The sequence below is a fragment of the Equus caballus genome, chromosome 7, assembly GCF_041296265.1.
Source record: "Equus caballus isolate H_3958 breed thoroughbred chromosome 7, TB-T2T, whole genome shotgun sequence".
Taxonomy (NCBI): Eukaryota; Metazoa; Chordata; class Mammalia; order Perissodactyla; family Equidae; genus Equus; species Equus caballus.
In genome coordinates this window covers 85,767,559-85,784,538 of record NC_091690.1, presented here as the reverse complement: position 1 = coordinate 85,784,538, position 16,980 = coordinate 85,767,559, and the positions used below count along the sequence as shown (strand labels likewise).

Sequence of the window (16,980 nt, the reverse complement as noted above, 5' to 3'; positions counted from 1 at the left end):
CCACTTATCAAGCTATGCTGTGGCAGGCATCCCACATATAAAATAGAGGAAGATGGGGACAGATGTTAGCTCAGGGCCAATCTTCCTCAGCAAAAAGAGGAACATTGGTAGCAATGTTAGCTCACGGCTAATCTTCCTCCAAAAAAAAAAAAGACAAATGACCAAATCTTAAAATGGAAAAAGTACATGAATAGACATTTCTCTGAAGAAGATATACAAATGGCTCATAACCACATGAAAAGATGCTCAAGAGTGACGTCAGTGTCATGGTGGAGTGAGCTTGCCCAGGACTCTCTCCCCTCCAACATACAACAAAAATGAGCAACCATATTCCAACAAAAAATATCCTAATAGCACAGGAATCCTCATAGACCCACAGCAGCCAAATGACAGAGGGCAGAGAGGAGGTAGTCCACCTTGGAGGAGCTGGAACAGGTTGAGAGAACTTTGCTCCCTTCCCTAAAGACTTGGATCACTGCCGTGGGAGGCTGCATGAAGGAAGGAGTGGGAGAGGGGTCACACAGCCACAGGATCACCCAAGACTCCCTAGGACCCTAGCAGCCCAGAGGGAAGCCCTCTAATGGGGCAAAAGCTTTCGTGTGGGGTGACCTCATCAAGCCAAGACCCCAGGAGACTAGACAGGGAGAGCTGATCGGGAAACCCGGGTCTGTGAGCAAGAGAAAGTGCCCGCCCACAACCCATGCTGTGCCATGCCATCTCAGGTGAAGGCGGAGGGCTCAAAATACTTGGCTCTTGACCCCCATCTAGTGGCGAGAAGCTGTACCTGCGACCAAATAATATCACTATGAGGAAAAATCATTTTTCTAGCATCAAACAATTCATAAAAGCTCCAGACCAGAAGGAAAACAATAAAAACACAGAATTATGTCTTGAGGACTTGGAAATAGGTAAACTAAATGACAATGAATTCAGAATGGCTATAGTCTAAAAACTCAAATGAGGTAAGGAAAATATAGAGAAACAAGTCAACGAGTTCTGGTTACTTCACAAAAGAGATTGAACGATAAAGAAGAATTAATCAGAAATACTACAGATGAAAAATACAATAGATCAGAAAAAACAGAATATGAATTCCCAGAATGCCCATGTGCACACCATAGAGGAGCAAATTAGCATAATAGAAGATAGAGAGGTTGAATGGCTCCAGACAGAGGAAGAGAAAGAACTAAGACTAAAAAGAAATGACGAAAATCTCCGAGAAATAGCTGACTCAATGAGGAAATGCAACATAAGAATTATAGGTATACCCAAAGGTGAAGAAAAGGAGAATGGAGCAGAAAGCGTGCTCAAAGAAACAATAGCAGAGAAATTCCCAAATCTAGGGAATGAGAGAAAAATGTGTGTGGAGGAAGCTTTCAGATCTCCTAGATATGTCAGTGTAAAAAGACCTACTACAAGGCATATAGTAGTAAACCTGGCAAAAATGAATGACAAATAAAGAATACTCAGGGCAACAAGGCAGAAGAAAACAACCTACAAAGAAACCTGTATCAGACTTTCAATGGATTTCTCTGCAGAAACCTTACAAGCTAGGAGAGATTGGAATGACATATTCAAAACTGTAAAAATAAAAATCTTCAGCCAAGAATACTCTATCCAGCAAAAATATCCTTCAGATATGAGGGAGAAATTAAATCTTTCCCAGACAAAGAAAAGCTAAGAGACTTTGTAGCCATGAGAACCCCCCTACAAGAAATCCTCAAGAAGGCCCTCATACCTGAAAAAAGAAAAAAGGGAGAAAGGGGTCACAGAACACAGAGTAAGGCGACAAATAGAATCAGAATAGGATAGCAAATATTCAACTATAGCATTAGGATAAAGGGAAAGAAAACACCAAAAACAAAGACAATCTTATCACTTTAACCCCAAATTCACAACACAAGTTGGAATCAGAGATGAAAATAATAACTTACGAGGGGAGGAGGAAAGGGACTGAATCAGTTTAGGCTAAGGAAATAAGAGGCCATGAGAAAACGGACTATGTTATGCATGAGATTCTGAATACAAACTTCAGGGTAGCCACTAAATTAAAAAACAGAACAGAGACACAAAAAATAAATAAGGAAAAAGCTAAGAAACCCAGCATAAGAAACTGGAGAAGTCAATGGGTGGGCCAAAACACACAGGACGAGAAACAAAGGAAATGCAGGAAAACCAGAAAACGAGTGACAGAATGACAGCATTAAGCCCTCATGTATCAATAATCACCCTCAATGTAAATGGACTGAACTCTCCAATAAAGACACAGAGTGGCAAGATGGATTAAAGAACAAGATCCAACAATTTGTTGCCTCCAGGGAAAAACACCTCAGCTCCAAGGACAAACACAGGCTCAGAGTGAAGGGCTGGAAGACAATACTCCAAGCTAATGGCAAACAAAAGAAAGCAGGTGTCACAATACTTCTATCAGACAAAGTAAATTTCAAGATAAGACAGGTAAAGAGATACATAGAGGGTCAATATATAATGATCAAAGAGACACTACATCAAGAAGAAATAATGCTTATAAATATCTATGCACCCAACAAAGGAGTACCAAAGTTCATAAAGCAACTATTAACAAATCTAAAAGAAGATACTAAAAATAACACAATAATAGTAGGGGACCTCAACACCCCACTCACATTAGAGGACAGATCATCCAGACAGAAAATCAACAAGGAAACAGTGGAATTAAACAAAAAGCTAAAACAGGTGGACTTAATAGACATATATAAAACACTCCATCCAAAAACAGCAGAATACACATTCTTCTCAAGTGCGCAGGGAACATTCTCAGGGATAGACCATATGTTGGGAAACAAGGCAGGCCTCTATAAATTTAAAAAAATTGAAGTAATAACAAGCATCTTCTCTGATCATAATGCTATAAACCTACAAATTAATTACAAGAAAAAGGCTGAGAAAGGGACAAAGATGTGGAGACTAAACAATATGCTGTTGAACAAGTAATGGATCATTGAAGGAATCAAAAATATCTGGAGACAAATGAAAATGATAATATGCCAAATCAACTCATGGGATACAGCAAAAGCTGTATTAAGAGGGAAATTCATCGCAATACAGGCACACCTTAACAAACAAGAAAAATCCCAAATAAGCAATCTCAAATTACACCTAACTGAATTAGACAAAGAAGAACAAACAAAGCCCAAAGTCAGCAGAAGGAGAGAAATAATAAAAATCAGAGCAGAAATAAATGCTATTGAAACAAAACAGGCAGTAGAAAGGATCAATGAAACAAAGAGCTGGTTCTTTGAGAAGATAAATAAAATTGACAAACCCCTAGCCAGACTTACAAAGAAAAAAAGGGAGAAAGCTCAAATAAACAAAATCAGAAATGAAAGAGGAGAAACAACAACAGACTCCACAGAAATACAACGGATTATAAGAGAATACTATGAAAAACTGTATGCCAGCAAATGGATAACCTAGAGGAATCAGATAAATTCTTAGACTCTTACAATCTCCCAAAGCTGAGTCAAGAAGAAGCAGACAATCTGAATAGACGAATCACAAGGAAAGAGACTGAAACAGCAATCAAAAGCATCCCGAAGAATAAAACCCCAGGATCAGATGGCTTTCCTGGGGAATTCTACCAAATTTTCAGAGAGGATTTAATACCTATACTTTTCAAGCTATTCTGAAATCAGGGAGGATGGAACACTTCCTAACACATTCTACAAGGCCAACATCATGCTGATACCAAAGCCTGACAAGGACAGCACGAAAAAGGAGAACTACAGGCCAATATTGCTGATGAACATAGATGCAAAAATTCTCAACAAAATGTTGGTAACTCGAATTCAGCAATTCATCGAAAAGGTCATACATCATGATCAAGTGGGATTCATACCAGGGACACAGGGATGGTTCAACATCTGCAAATTAATCAACGTGATACACCACATCAACAAATTGAGGAATAAAAACCACATGATCATCTCAATAGATGCAGAGAAAGCATTTGACAAGATCCAACAGCCATTTATGATAAAAACTCTGAACAAAATGGGCATAGAAGGGAACTACCTCAACACAATAAAGGCCATATATGACAAATCCACAGCCAACATCATACTCAATGGACAAAAACTGAGCACCATCCTCCTGAAAACAGGAATGAGACAAGGATGCCCACTATCACCACTCTTATTCAACATAGTACTGGAGGTTTTGGCCAGAGCAATTAGGCAAGAGAAATGAATAAAAGGAATCCAAATAGGGAGGGAAGAAGTGAAACTCTCACTGTTTGTAGAGGACATGATACTATATATAGAAAACCCCAAAGAATCCATTGGAAAACTTTTAGAAATAATCAACAACTACAGAAAAGTTGCAGGGTATAAAATCAACTTACATAAATCAGTAGCATTTCTATACTCTAATAATGAACTAACAGAAAAAGAACTCAAGAACACAATACCATTCACAAAATACCTCGGGGTGAATTTAACTAAGGAAGTGAAAGACCTATACAATGAAAACTACAAGGCTTTCCTGAAAGAAATGGATGATGACATAAATAGATGGAAAGACATTCCGTGTACATGGATTGGAAGAAGAAACATAGTTAAAATGTCTGTTCTACCTAAAGCAATCTACAGATTCAACACAATCCCAATCAGAATCCCAATGACATTCTTTACAGAAATAGAACAAAGAATCCTAAAATTCATGTGGGGCAACGAAAGACCCAGAATTGCTAAAGCAATCCTGAGAAAAAAGAACAAAGCTGGAGGCATCACAATCCCTGACTTCAAAACATACTCCAAAGCCACAGTAATCAAAACGGCATGGTACTGGTACAAAAACAGGTGCACAGATCAATGGAACAGAATTGAAAGCCCAGAAATAAAACCACACATCTATGGACAGCTAATCTTTGACAAAGGAGCTGAGGGCATACAATGGAAAAAAGAAATTCTTTTCAACAAATGGTGCTGTGAAAACTAGAAAGCCACATGTAAAAGAATGAAAATTGACCATTCTTTTTCACCATTCACAAAAATAAACTCAAAATGGATCAAAGACCTAAAGGTAAGACCTGAAACCATAAGGTTTCTAGAAGAAACTGTAGGCAGTACACTCTTTGACATCAGTATTAAAAGGATCTTTTGGACACCATGTCTTCTCAGACAAGGGAAACAATAGAAAGAATAAACAAATGGGACTTCATCAGACTAAAGAGCTTCTTCAAGGCAAAGGAAAACAGGATTGAAACAAAAAAACAACCCACTAACTGGGAAAAAATATTCGCAAGTCATACATCTGACAAAGGGTTAATATCCATAATTATAAAGAACTCACACAAGTCAACAACAAAAAGTCAAACAACCCAATCAAAAAATGGGCAGGAGACATGAACAGACATTTCTCCAAAGAAGATATACAGATGGCCAATAGGCACATGAAAAGATGTTCATCATCGCTAATCATCAGGGAAATGCAAATCAAAACTACACTAAGATATCACCTTACACCCATTAGAATGCCAAAAATAACCAAAACAAAAAGTAACAAATGTTGGAGAGGTTGTGGAGAAAAAGGAACCCTCGTACACTGCTGGTGGGAATGCAGACTGGTGCAGCCACTATGGAAAACAGTATGGAGATTTCTCAAAAAATTAAAAATAGAAATACCATATGACCCAGCCATCCCACTTCTGGGTATCTATCCAAAGAGCTTGAAGTCAGCAATTCCAAAAGTCCCATGCACCTCTATGTTCATTGTAGCATTATTTACAATAGCCAAGATGTGGAAGCAACCTAAGTGCCCATCAACTGAAGACTGGATAAAGAAGATATGGTGTATATATATATACAATGGAATACTACTCAGCCATAAAAAAGAATAAAATCGTCCTATTCACAACAACATGGATGGACTTTGAGGGAATTATGTTAAGTGAAATAAGCCAGACAGAGAAAGACAATCTCTGTATGACTCCACTCATATGAGGAATTTAAACATGTAGACAAAGAGAACAGATTAGTGGCTACCAGGGGAAAAGGGGTGGGGTGGGGTGTGGGCACAAAGGGTGAAGGGGTGCACCTACAATATGACTGACAAACAATAATGTACAACTGAAATTTCACTAGATTGTAAACTATCATAAACTCAATAAAAATTAACTTAAAAAAGAAAAATCACTAGCCATTAGGGAAATACAAATCAAAACCACAATGAGATGCAACTTCACACCCAGTAGGATGGCTATCAAAAAGACAGATAATGACAAGAAGTGGCAAGAAATTGGAACCTTCATACATTGTTGGTAGGAATGTAAAATAGTACAGCTACTTTGGAAAATAGTTTGGCAGTTCCTTGAAATGTTAACCACAGAGTCACCTCATGAGCCAGAAAGTCTACATCTAGATATATGCCCAAGAAAAATGAAAACATTTATCCACACAAAAACTGGTACCTGAATACTCATAGCAGCATTATTCATAATAGCCCAAAAGTAGAAAGAACCCAAATGTCTATCAACCATCTATCAGCTGGTAGGAGAATGAGAAAGAGGAAGAAAAAAAGATGCTTAATATATTAAAATACCTATCAAAGCAATGAGGGAAAATACATATGGCTATTATAAACTTCATTTCTGTGACTGGTCACATAGCTGCACTTGGGATTTATCATTTTCTTATTCCACAAGCCACCCCATGTTTCTTTTGTCCTCAACTCGCATCTCTATTGATTATGGTTCTATCCCCATGCTTTCAGGGGTCTGCACTATTAGTGATACTGATGGTGGACTACTGTAGTTTTTCATTATCTTCTGTCAGTGGACACAAGAGTACCAAAAAGAGCAGAGAATTCCCTGGGTTCCTGACATTCTCTCACATGTAGTACAACCCTATTTCCTCTTGATAATAAGGATCAGACAGAATCATTCACTCTCCAGGACTTATTTATCTACTAGTCCAAGTTTGTACCTTTAGACAACATCTCATCAATTCCCCCACCGCCCAGCCCCTGGTAACCACCATTCTCCTCTCTGTTTTCACAAGTTCAGCTTTTTTAGATTCCATATATCAGAGAGATCATACGGTATTTATCTTTCTCTGTCTGACTTATTTCACTTAGCATAATACCCTCAAGGTCCATCCTTGGTTGCAGCAAATGATAGGATTTCCTTCTTTCTCATGGCTTAATAATATTCCATTGTGTGTGTGTATGTGTATGTATGTGTGTATATTTATATATGTGTGTGTGTATATATACATCACATTTTCGTTATCCATTCATCTGTTGACAGACACTTAGGTTATTTCCATGTCGTACTATTGTGAATAATACTGCAATAAACATGGGAGTGCACATATCTCTTCAAACTCCTGTTTTCATTTCCTTTGGATATATACCCACAAGTGGAATTGATGGATCATATAGTAGTTCTATTTTTAATTTTTTGAGGAACCGCCATACTGTTTTCCACAATGGCTGAACTAATTTACATTCCCACCAGCAGTGGGCAGGTTTCCATTATCTTCACATCCTCTTCAACATTTGTATCTTGTCCTCTTGATGACAGCCATTCTAACAAGCGAGAGATCATATTTCATTGTGGTTTTTATTTATGTTTCCCTGATGATTAGTGATGTTGAGCATATTTTCATGTATCTGTTGGCCATTTGGATGTCTTCTTTGGAAAAACATCTATTTAGTTCCTCAGCCCATTTTTTTAATTGGATTTTTTTTTGTTACTGAGTTGTTTATGTATTTTGGATATTAATCCCTTATCCAATATGTGCTTTGCAAATATTTCCTCTTATTCTGAAGGTTGCCTTTTCATTTTATTGACTGTTTCTTTTGCAGTGGCAGAAGCTTTTTAGTTTGATGTAGTCCCACTTGTTTATTTTTGCTTTTGTTGCTTGTGCTTGTGGTGCCATGGTCATTTCTTTTCTATTAGTTCCCCAATGCAATTAGAATAAGGCAGCACATCCCATAGTCCTTGTAGTCTTTGTTTCCACATTAATTTTCCATTTCAGCAGCTACTGGGTCTCCCAAAGCCTAGTGTCTACAGATACTTGATTCCCTAACACTGTATATAAGGACTTCCAACACTGCTAGTAAGAACTCAGGAGGAAGTAAGGAGCATGGGAGAGAAAACACATATCGCCGCAGGGAATACTTAAGTCATCGTGAAAGGGCTGGTGGTAGAAAACTGCTGTTAAGGGCACTGCCAGTGAAGGCTCAGAAAGAAATGATGAACATATTATTGCAAACTAGAAGAATGGGCATCACTGTTACCTGGCAGCAGAAAGCTTAGCTGAACTGTGTGCTGTAATTACGTGGAGCACAAAACATAAATGATGAACTTAGATATTTGGCTGAGGCGATTTCTAAGCAAAATGTTTAAGATATAGCCTGGTTTCTTACTGTTTGTAGTAAAATGCAAGAGCAAAATGATAGATTGAGGGAGAACTGTTAAACAAAAAGGCACCAGAACTTCATAACTTGGGATATTCTCAACCTGTCCAGACTGCAAAAGATGCTAGAAGTAGGAGATTCACTGTCAGGGAGATGTACTCAGAAAAGAAAGCTGAGGTTGTACCTGGACCACTTTTTGCTAATTTCTTGGAAGGATGAAAAGGTCAGGGTCAGAGAGACTTGAAGATGCTATGTTTCTGTCTTTGAAGAAGGGGTCATAAGCCATGGAATGCAGGTGGCTTCTACAATCTGGAGGAAGCAAGAAAACGGATTCTCCAAACGACTCTAGGAAGAAAACAATCCTGCTGACGCCTTGATTTTAGCCGAGATGGACCTATTTTAAACTTCTGACCTCCAGAACAGTAAGATAATAAATTTGTATTGTTTTAAGCCACTAAGTCTGTGGCAGTTTGTTACAGCAGCAAAAGGAAACTAATGCAGATTTTGGTACCTGTAAGTGGGTTATTGCCATGACCAATACCTAAAAATGTGGAAGCAGCTTTGGAATTGGGCAACAGGCAGAGGCTGGAAGAATTTTGAAGAACATGACAGAAATCAATAAAAGATTTTAATCAACATATTCAAGAAGTTCACTGAACCCCAAGCAAGATGAATACAAAGGAAAATCACCTGAGTACATCATAGTCAAAATGCTAAAAAAAAACAGCAAGGAGAAAAGGGACATATTACTTTTAAGGAGAAATAAGACTTATGGCCAATTTGTCAACAGAAACTATAGAAGTCAGAAGATGATGTAATGATATCTTCAAATGTGCTAAAATATGAAAATATTCTTCTAAGACAAAATAAATACATCTACAAACCAAAAACCTGAAGATAATGATCTCTGATGGAAGCAAGAACTACTGGAAAGAATCAACAGCACCAGGAAAGAGTAAATATGGATGGCAAACAAAAATGAACCAGTGACATAAGGCAAATCCATCAAACAAATAATGGCAGTACTTTAGACTCAAGTACCAAAGAAAGCAAAGCAGTGGCTAAGTCGATGACATTTACACTGATTAGTATGGTAATATTTCTCAGGCATTTGTAACTAAGCAAATTCTGTCCTGATGTTTATGTGTGTGTGTATCTTATTAGAATATTTCTCCTTTCTTTTATAAGCTAGAATAGGAGAACTATGAATATTATAATTCATTATATTTGTATAAATAATTCTATTTATGATGAGAGAATTAACATTTTTGGAGGCAAAATTTGAATGTTACAAGTTTTCAAATATCATTTAAATACCTACGTGAGGCTTTTAAACATGTCCCATTTCATTGGGAATATTATGTATTTTTAATCTATGATACACCTAAAACAAAAAACCAAGAATTGAAAGAAAAAAGCAAAGAAATGATCACCATAACCCACAGGATAGTGGCTGCCTCAGTGGGGAAAGCAGCAGGATGAGACACAGAAAAGAAACATGGCAGATCCAGCAGCATTGGATACTAACCTAGCTCTTAAAATGGGTAGTAGGTTTCCTAATGTGTATGTCATTATTGTTCATCAAAATTTACATAATCCTTTATATGTACCAAAGCTACTTAATGAAAAATTTAAGAGAATGGGGGTAATAAAATAAGAGCTTGATTTATTAATACTAATCAAGTAATTAAAAAGAAAGATTTGTAGAAGGAAGTACCTGTTTCATTTCCTGTTGCAGGATCATTGTGGGTCTGCTGTAAGCCAGGAATTGGTCGTGTTGTCAGATACCAAACTGCATGTAAGACATCTGTGGCATGTATACGATTGTGATCTAAAGTCACCAAAATGTTTTATAAAAATGATCATTCTGTTATTTTTAACATACGATGTTTATAAAAGTACAATAATTTTCTAGTCATACTATATCCTCATAAATAAAATGTATGGCTTAGAATAACTTCCTACAATTGTATTTTTGTTTCATCTTACTTTTTAAAGTCTCTTAAGGTGTTAAAGAGTTATCTTTTAAAACTTTCACATATACCATGAAAACATAGTAAAGGGTCAAAGAAAAGGCAGGGTAACCAGGGCTAATTGAAAGGCACTGGAAAATTTACTTAAGGTTGCTGTTTTGCGGCTTTTAAAAACATGAAAATAACATCTGGATTATGCAGACCCGTGTTTGCACACAAAACAGGTTTTGCACACAGGCACATAGAACAGTTACAGATTCTGGATACTTGAACTCCACCCCTTCCCCCCCAAAAAAGATGAGAAATACCTCTCTCTCATGCCCTGCTATAAGGATTAAATGTTAAATAGCATATGAAAACATCTAGAACAGTGTCTGACACATAGAATGTGATCAATACAACACGGGTTTATTGAAATACCACTATGTGAAAAGGTAAGACCTACAAGTGAAACCCAGCTTTGCTATTTCTAGTTTTATGATCTTGGGAAAGATACTTCTGTGTTTTTACTTCTCACCTATAAAAGGTAGATAATACAAGCTTTCCAACAAAGATTAAATGAGATAAGCTTTTTGAATCTAATGAGTATAGTCATAGCTGAAATTCAATAAAAGTTCAACACTTCAGCAAATATTTAATGAGTACCTACCATGTAGCACTAGCAGATGATACAATTCTAAGTGTCCAGGCTGTAGATATGACATGGTGTCATCTACTAGGAGCTTAGTTATTATTAATACAGTCATCACCTTTTCTGGACCGTTTACTATGTGCTATGACTTCTGATACATGCTTTGCATGGCTTATCTTACATGATAACTACCTATGCAGTAGGGACCATTGTTATTCCTATTTACAAATTTGGAAACTAAAGTTTAGAAAAGTTATATCCAGAGATTCTTTTTTAACCAATATATCCTAATTGGAGCTGACAGTGAAGACTCTTTACTACCTATTTCTTTCCATTCCCCTTCCGTTGAAGTCCATCTTAACATATCACTTAATTCCACATATAAAATCCAGCCACATTTTAAAATGCATACTTTTTAAGTGGTAATTATAGTACACATAACACATTATAACACATTAAATTATTAAGCACCATCATTATTAATGAGTTATGCCATTTTAGGAATAATTTGCTATTTATATAATTGATTTCCCAAAAGTATGTCCCACATGGAGGGAAACTGTAGAATTTATTGACATATAAAGAAAATTCTATCTTTTCCTAATACAAAATTCAAATTATATTTTACCATAAAATCAAATGGCCATTAAAAATTATTCCATAAATCAGGACACAGTTAAAAACAAAAATTCTATGGATAAATTTTAAATATTTTAAAGCCAAGAATTTTCTGAAACTCTTCACCTACTTAATATTACCAAACATTTTAAAAGGTAAGGTACTCAGATGAATAATTTAACATAGAAAGATATATACTATAATAATTAAGTGAAAAAGCAGATTATATATAGGTATCAATATAATAATTCACTTTATAAAAAATGAATATATATAAGAAAAAAGTCTTGAAGCATAAATACCAAAATGCTAACAGTAGTCAGTTAACTGTACGTAGTGGGATACACATTTTCTTTTTAAATCCCTATTTTAAAACACTTCCAAACATGTTATTTAAAACATGCTTAAGAGACTATCTGAAGGGAAAAACAAAGACTTTCAAAACCAGTTATTAGTTGAACCTAAGTAAGATATGTTAATACTTACAAGGAATGTCTCGATAGCCATTTTCTAATGCACGAAAATAGTTCATGAACTGTAGAGTGGGAATTTTAAATATCTCCAATAAACCAGTGTCTTGAAATAAGGCATACATAACCTAAATGTCAATTAAAATAAAGTGCACTTTAAAAAATCAGAATTTCTATTTGTAGTTGAGTATAATATGTTTTTGTGATTTGCATTTAGGAATGTTAACCATGTTTATGTCTTTAAATTAATAATTAAAAACTTCCCCACAATGAATTCTTTCCAAAACGTGAAAAAGGAAGAATCACCCTAAAGCCCTTGAAAACCATATCATATCTCAGGTTTAAGACTTTTCCATTCTTCCCTTCAGCTTTATTCATAATTTATTGAAGGGAACATGAATTTTATTCTATTCTAGTCCTGGGTGTTAAAAGAAGTCAGAACAATATGTTTATCACATTTTTGTCCCTAAAGACTTCAATGAGATGAACTTATATGCCCTCCACATAATTTATCCTTATGTTCTTGTTTTTCATAAATAAGATACTTTGGAGCTCATGAGAGTGATATTTTGGGAAGTTAATCTGATGCTGTTGTGTGGACCCATCAGGGAGAACCTGGAGTCTGAGTGGTAAAAAGGAAGGTATTTTTCCATAGTTCTGGCATGAAATGAACCACTTGCCCTTGGGTGAAGTACCGGGAGGGCAGGTGAAAAAAATGCAGCGTAAGTTTCAATGGTTAGAACTAGATCACCTTTCATGTCCTTTTCAACCTCAAGATTCAATAAAAAGCAAATCTTTATCACTTCTTTAGTCTAAATTAATTTATCCCATTAACATGGGCACATAAACTACTTTTCATTTATATATATAAAATTATATGAAATATAGATATAATAATATAATTGTTTACATATATATGGGTTTATATACATACGTTTCTATTTTCAAATTTTCTACTGATTATTTCATTTGTGAAAAAAATAATTCAATGAACAATGTTGAACTTGTACCTAAACCAATACTATACATTTTTAGATTCAGCTTTTTAGAAAGATTCAAGAAAAAATTAATTTATAATAAAGAAGTAGAGATTTGAAACAAACCTGACTGAGGATCCTTCCTGATTTCTCTCCCATCTTTTCTACAAGCTCAAAAATTTGAAAATTCCAGTTGCTCATCTTTTCTATTAATGAATCATAATCTTCCATTAAAATCAGGTCTAGTGATGCTTCCTGTTCAATCTGTACACACAGGAGGGAAAAACCAAACCAACTTAACCTTACCTTTTATAAATATTGTCAAATCCACATCTAAATGAGAATACTTAAAGCTGAATATTAGAAAATGGTCAGTATTATTTTCTTTAATGGTTATTCTCAAATATAATCTGTACTTCCTATTTTCTTTGTAGAAGGCTATCTTGAGACAAATATAAACATGTCTTTTAGGTATCAGAAGACTTATTAATCTTCACATTACTTTAATAAATAAAAAAATATTTCCAAAACATTATACAAATCTAAAATCCATTCTTTTTGTTTTAGAAGTTACAGGTATCAAATAATAATAGAAAGAAACTCATATCCTTATATGGGCATTCATTACTAGGATAACTTCTCAAAAGAAATGGATGGGCTTTTTCCCCTAAAAAGCTTAAATTTTGAACCTTAAAAACAGTAAAAAAAAATTGCTACTGTAAGTAGATTATTTTCATTGTTTTTTAATGACTACATGTTCTTCATACTTTAACGTACACAATGAAGAAAATATCAGCATAGAAAGTAATATATCTACTATAAAACTAAACAATATGTGTTCATTTAAAAATGAATGCACTTTGTTTTTCTAGGATGATGAGTTTAGAAGTAATTATTATTTTTAAGCCAAGTTTTTCTTTAATGCGTTATAGTGACTTTCAGTAAAAAAAATTAAAATATATTAAAGACCTTGTTCTGGACAAAAACAATGAAACTAGTACTAACATTATATTTCACCTTAATATAATCATATTGAAAATTTATCTTTTACATTTGGCTGCTGCTCATTCTGTGCCTCTTCTGTTAGGTGATGGTCACCTTCCAAAAATAATTTTCTAGAGTCTCTGTTCTCTGTTTCCACTTCGTGTTGAGCTTCTGTAATGCTGAATGATTCTTTTGAGAAAATGGTGTTGTCTTCATCACCTTTCAAAAAATATATATGTTAACAAACAGATAAGAATAAAATTTGCCCTAAATGCACCGTTTTCTAAGAAAAATTATTTGTAAAACATATTCAGATAAAGTGAACCACACTGGCATTCAGTCTAAATTAATGACACCATTAGGTCATATCTTGCTGGACTATTTGGCCCAGGTATTTTGTGTTCTAGCAACATTTCACCTGATTTATCTACTCATGGATGAAAGATACAGGTGGAAATTCTTTATAAAAGTGAGAAACAGAAAAAAACAGCCCCTATCAATAGGAACTTTTTACCAATTTAATGTAAACAATTTCCAACATTTGAAATCGCTGGAGTTTTAGACACAAAAACTCTAAACTCATAATTATGAATGAGATTAAGGCACATCCAAAAGTTAAAACATAGTATAAAGAATTGTGAGTTATTTCTCTGCCAATGTGATTAATAATATTCTTTTTCCCAAATCACATGGAAAAGGGAAGCAGCACTGGTAGCTAAATAGCATTCATTCACATGTAAAAAAAATCATGTTCATTCTATTTGTAATATCCTAAACAGGAAACTTTCCCAAAACGCATCACCAGTAGAACAAATAAACTGTAGTAGCCCACACAGTTGAACACTGAGGAGCCAAGAGGATGAACTACAATCACAGGCAACAATAGGGATGATTCTTAAATATATAATGTTGAGTGAAGGAAGCCAGGCACAAAGGCACACATTCTGTGACTCTCTTTATGAAAAGTTCAGGAACATATCAAAGCTGATACATATGAGTACTGAGAGACAGGATGAAATGAAATTTAGAATATTCAACTATTCTTGATAAGGCACTAATTATAATAATATTCTAAAATAGCCATCAATCTAAAAATTGTTGACATTTGAGGTACATTACATGATTTACTTTTTAATGATCTAAATTCCTAATAACTATATCTTACAGATAATAATAAAAGACAGTTGAAATAAATGTAGCAAGTTCTTTTCCAAAGAAGTCCACAACACTATCTCTTATCCCACATGCACTCTTTTAAAATGTATTCTTGTCACTCCTCCATCAACAGAGAGTATTTATTTCCCAGCACCCTGGAATCTGGACAGGCTGCATGACTGCTCTGATTAACAGAATATGGCAGACGTGACACTTTGTTCTGGGTTGAGCCATTAACTGGACTGGCAGCTTCCAATTCCTCCTGTCTTGCTATCCAGTCAACATGTTGGAAGAAGCTCATAGAGGGGTCATATTTAGATGGACTGGTCAATAGCCAACAAATACATGAGTAATCCATCTTGGAAATTCAGCCCAATCAACTCTTCAAATGACTGTCGCCCTTGTCAATATCTGACTGCAATCACATGAGAGCCCTCAAGTGAGAATCTCCCAGTTGATACCAGTCAATCCAAAAAAATGTGAGGGGGCGGGCCTGGTGGTGCAGTGGTTAAGTGCGCATGTTCCGCTTCTCGGCAGCCCAGCGTTTGCCAGTTCGGATCCCGGGTGCAGACATGGCACCACTTGGCACACCATGCTGTGGTAGGCGTCCCACATATAAAGTAGAGGAAGATGGGCATGGATGTTAGCTCAGGGCTAATCTTCCTCAAAAAAAACAACTGTGAGAATCAATAACTTTTTTAAAAGCTTTATTGAGTATAATTACATACCATAAAATCCATCCATTTTAAGTATATAATTCAACAATTTTAGTAAATTTACAGTTGTACAACCATTATGACAATCCAGTTTTAGAACATTCTCATCACCTCAAAATATACCCTCATGCCTATTTACAGTTAATCCTTATTTTTACCCCATCACTGTTCTAATTATTGTCTCTATAAATTAGCCTTTTCTAGAATTTCATACAAATGGAATCATACAATACATAGTTTTTTGAGCCTGACTTCTTCTACTTAATATTTTGAAGTTTATCCATGTAGTAGCATGTATCAGAAGTCCGTTCCTTTAATTGCTAAATAGAATTCCGCTGTATGGATACACCACATGATATTTATCAGTTTGCAAGTCAATGGACATTTGGATCATCTCCAGTTTTGCACTATCATGAATAATGATATCATAAGTATTCACAATCCTGTCTTTGAGTGCTCATATGTTTTCTCCTGGGAAAATTCTTAGCCATGGCATAATTGAGTGATATGGTAAATTTATGTGTAACTTTTTAAGAAACTGTGAAAACTTTGCCAAACTGGCTATACCACTTTACATTCCCATCAGCAATGCACGAAGGTTTCAATTTCTCTACATCCTTAACATTTGGTATTGTCTGTCTTTTTGTTTATAGTTACCCTAGTTTGAGTGTAGTGGTATCTCATGGCAATATTAATTGGCACTTCCCTAATGACTGATGATGTTCATCATCTTTTCACGTGTTTATTACCTATTTGTTTATATCCTTCACCAAATGACTTTCACCAAAATATCTAAAATCTTTCACCCATTTTTTAATTGAATTGTTTGACTTCTTAATATTGAGTTGTAAAAGTTCTTTATGTATCATGGATATAAGACCTTTATCAGATGTAGAATTTGCAAATATTTTCTCCCGATCTGTGGTTTGTCTTTTCATTTTCATATTGGTGTCTTTTGGAGTGCAAAAATTTTAAATTTTGCTGAAGCCCAATTTGTCATTCTTTTGTTTCATGGATCGTTCTTTGGTATTATATCTAAGAATGCTTTACTCAACC

At 35.2% G+C, this 16,980-nt stretch overlaps 1 protein-coding gene across 3 annotated transcripts in view; it reads right to left on the bottom strand.

Moving 5' to 3' along the window:
- PDE3B (phosphodiesterase 3B) overlaps nucleotides 1-16,980 on the bottom strand; it is a 191,785-nt gene that overhangs the window by 21,870 nt on the left and 152,935 nt on the right. For all 3 annotated transcript variants that reach the window (XR_011441143.1, XM_023646081.2, XM_023646082.2), the window contains exons 8-11: nucleotides 14,121-14,272; nucleotides 13,196-13,333; nucleotides 12,109-12,220; nucleotides 10,118-10,231 (exon numbers count right to left, since the gene is read on the bottom strand). Coding sequence is in view for 2 of the 3 variants with exons in the window: in XM_023646081.2 (XP_023501849.2) it covers nucleotides 10,118-10,231; nucleotides 12,109-12,220; nucleotides 13,196-13,333; nucleotides 14,121-14,272 (516 nt within the window). In the remaining variant the exon portion in view is untranslated. The remainder of the gene's footprint in view (nucleotides 1-10,117; nucleotides 10,232-12,108; nucleotides 12,221-13,195; nucleotides 13,334-14,120; nucleotides 14,273-16,980) is intronic.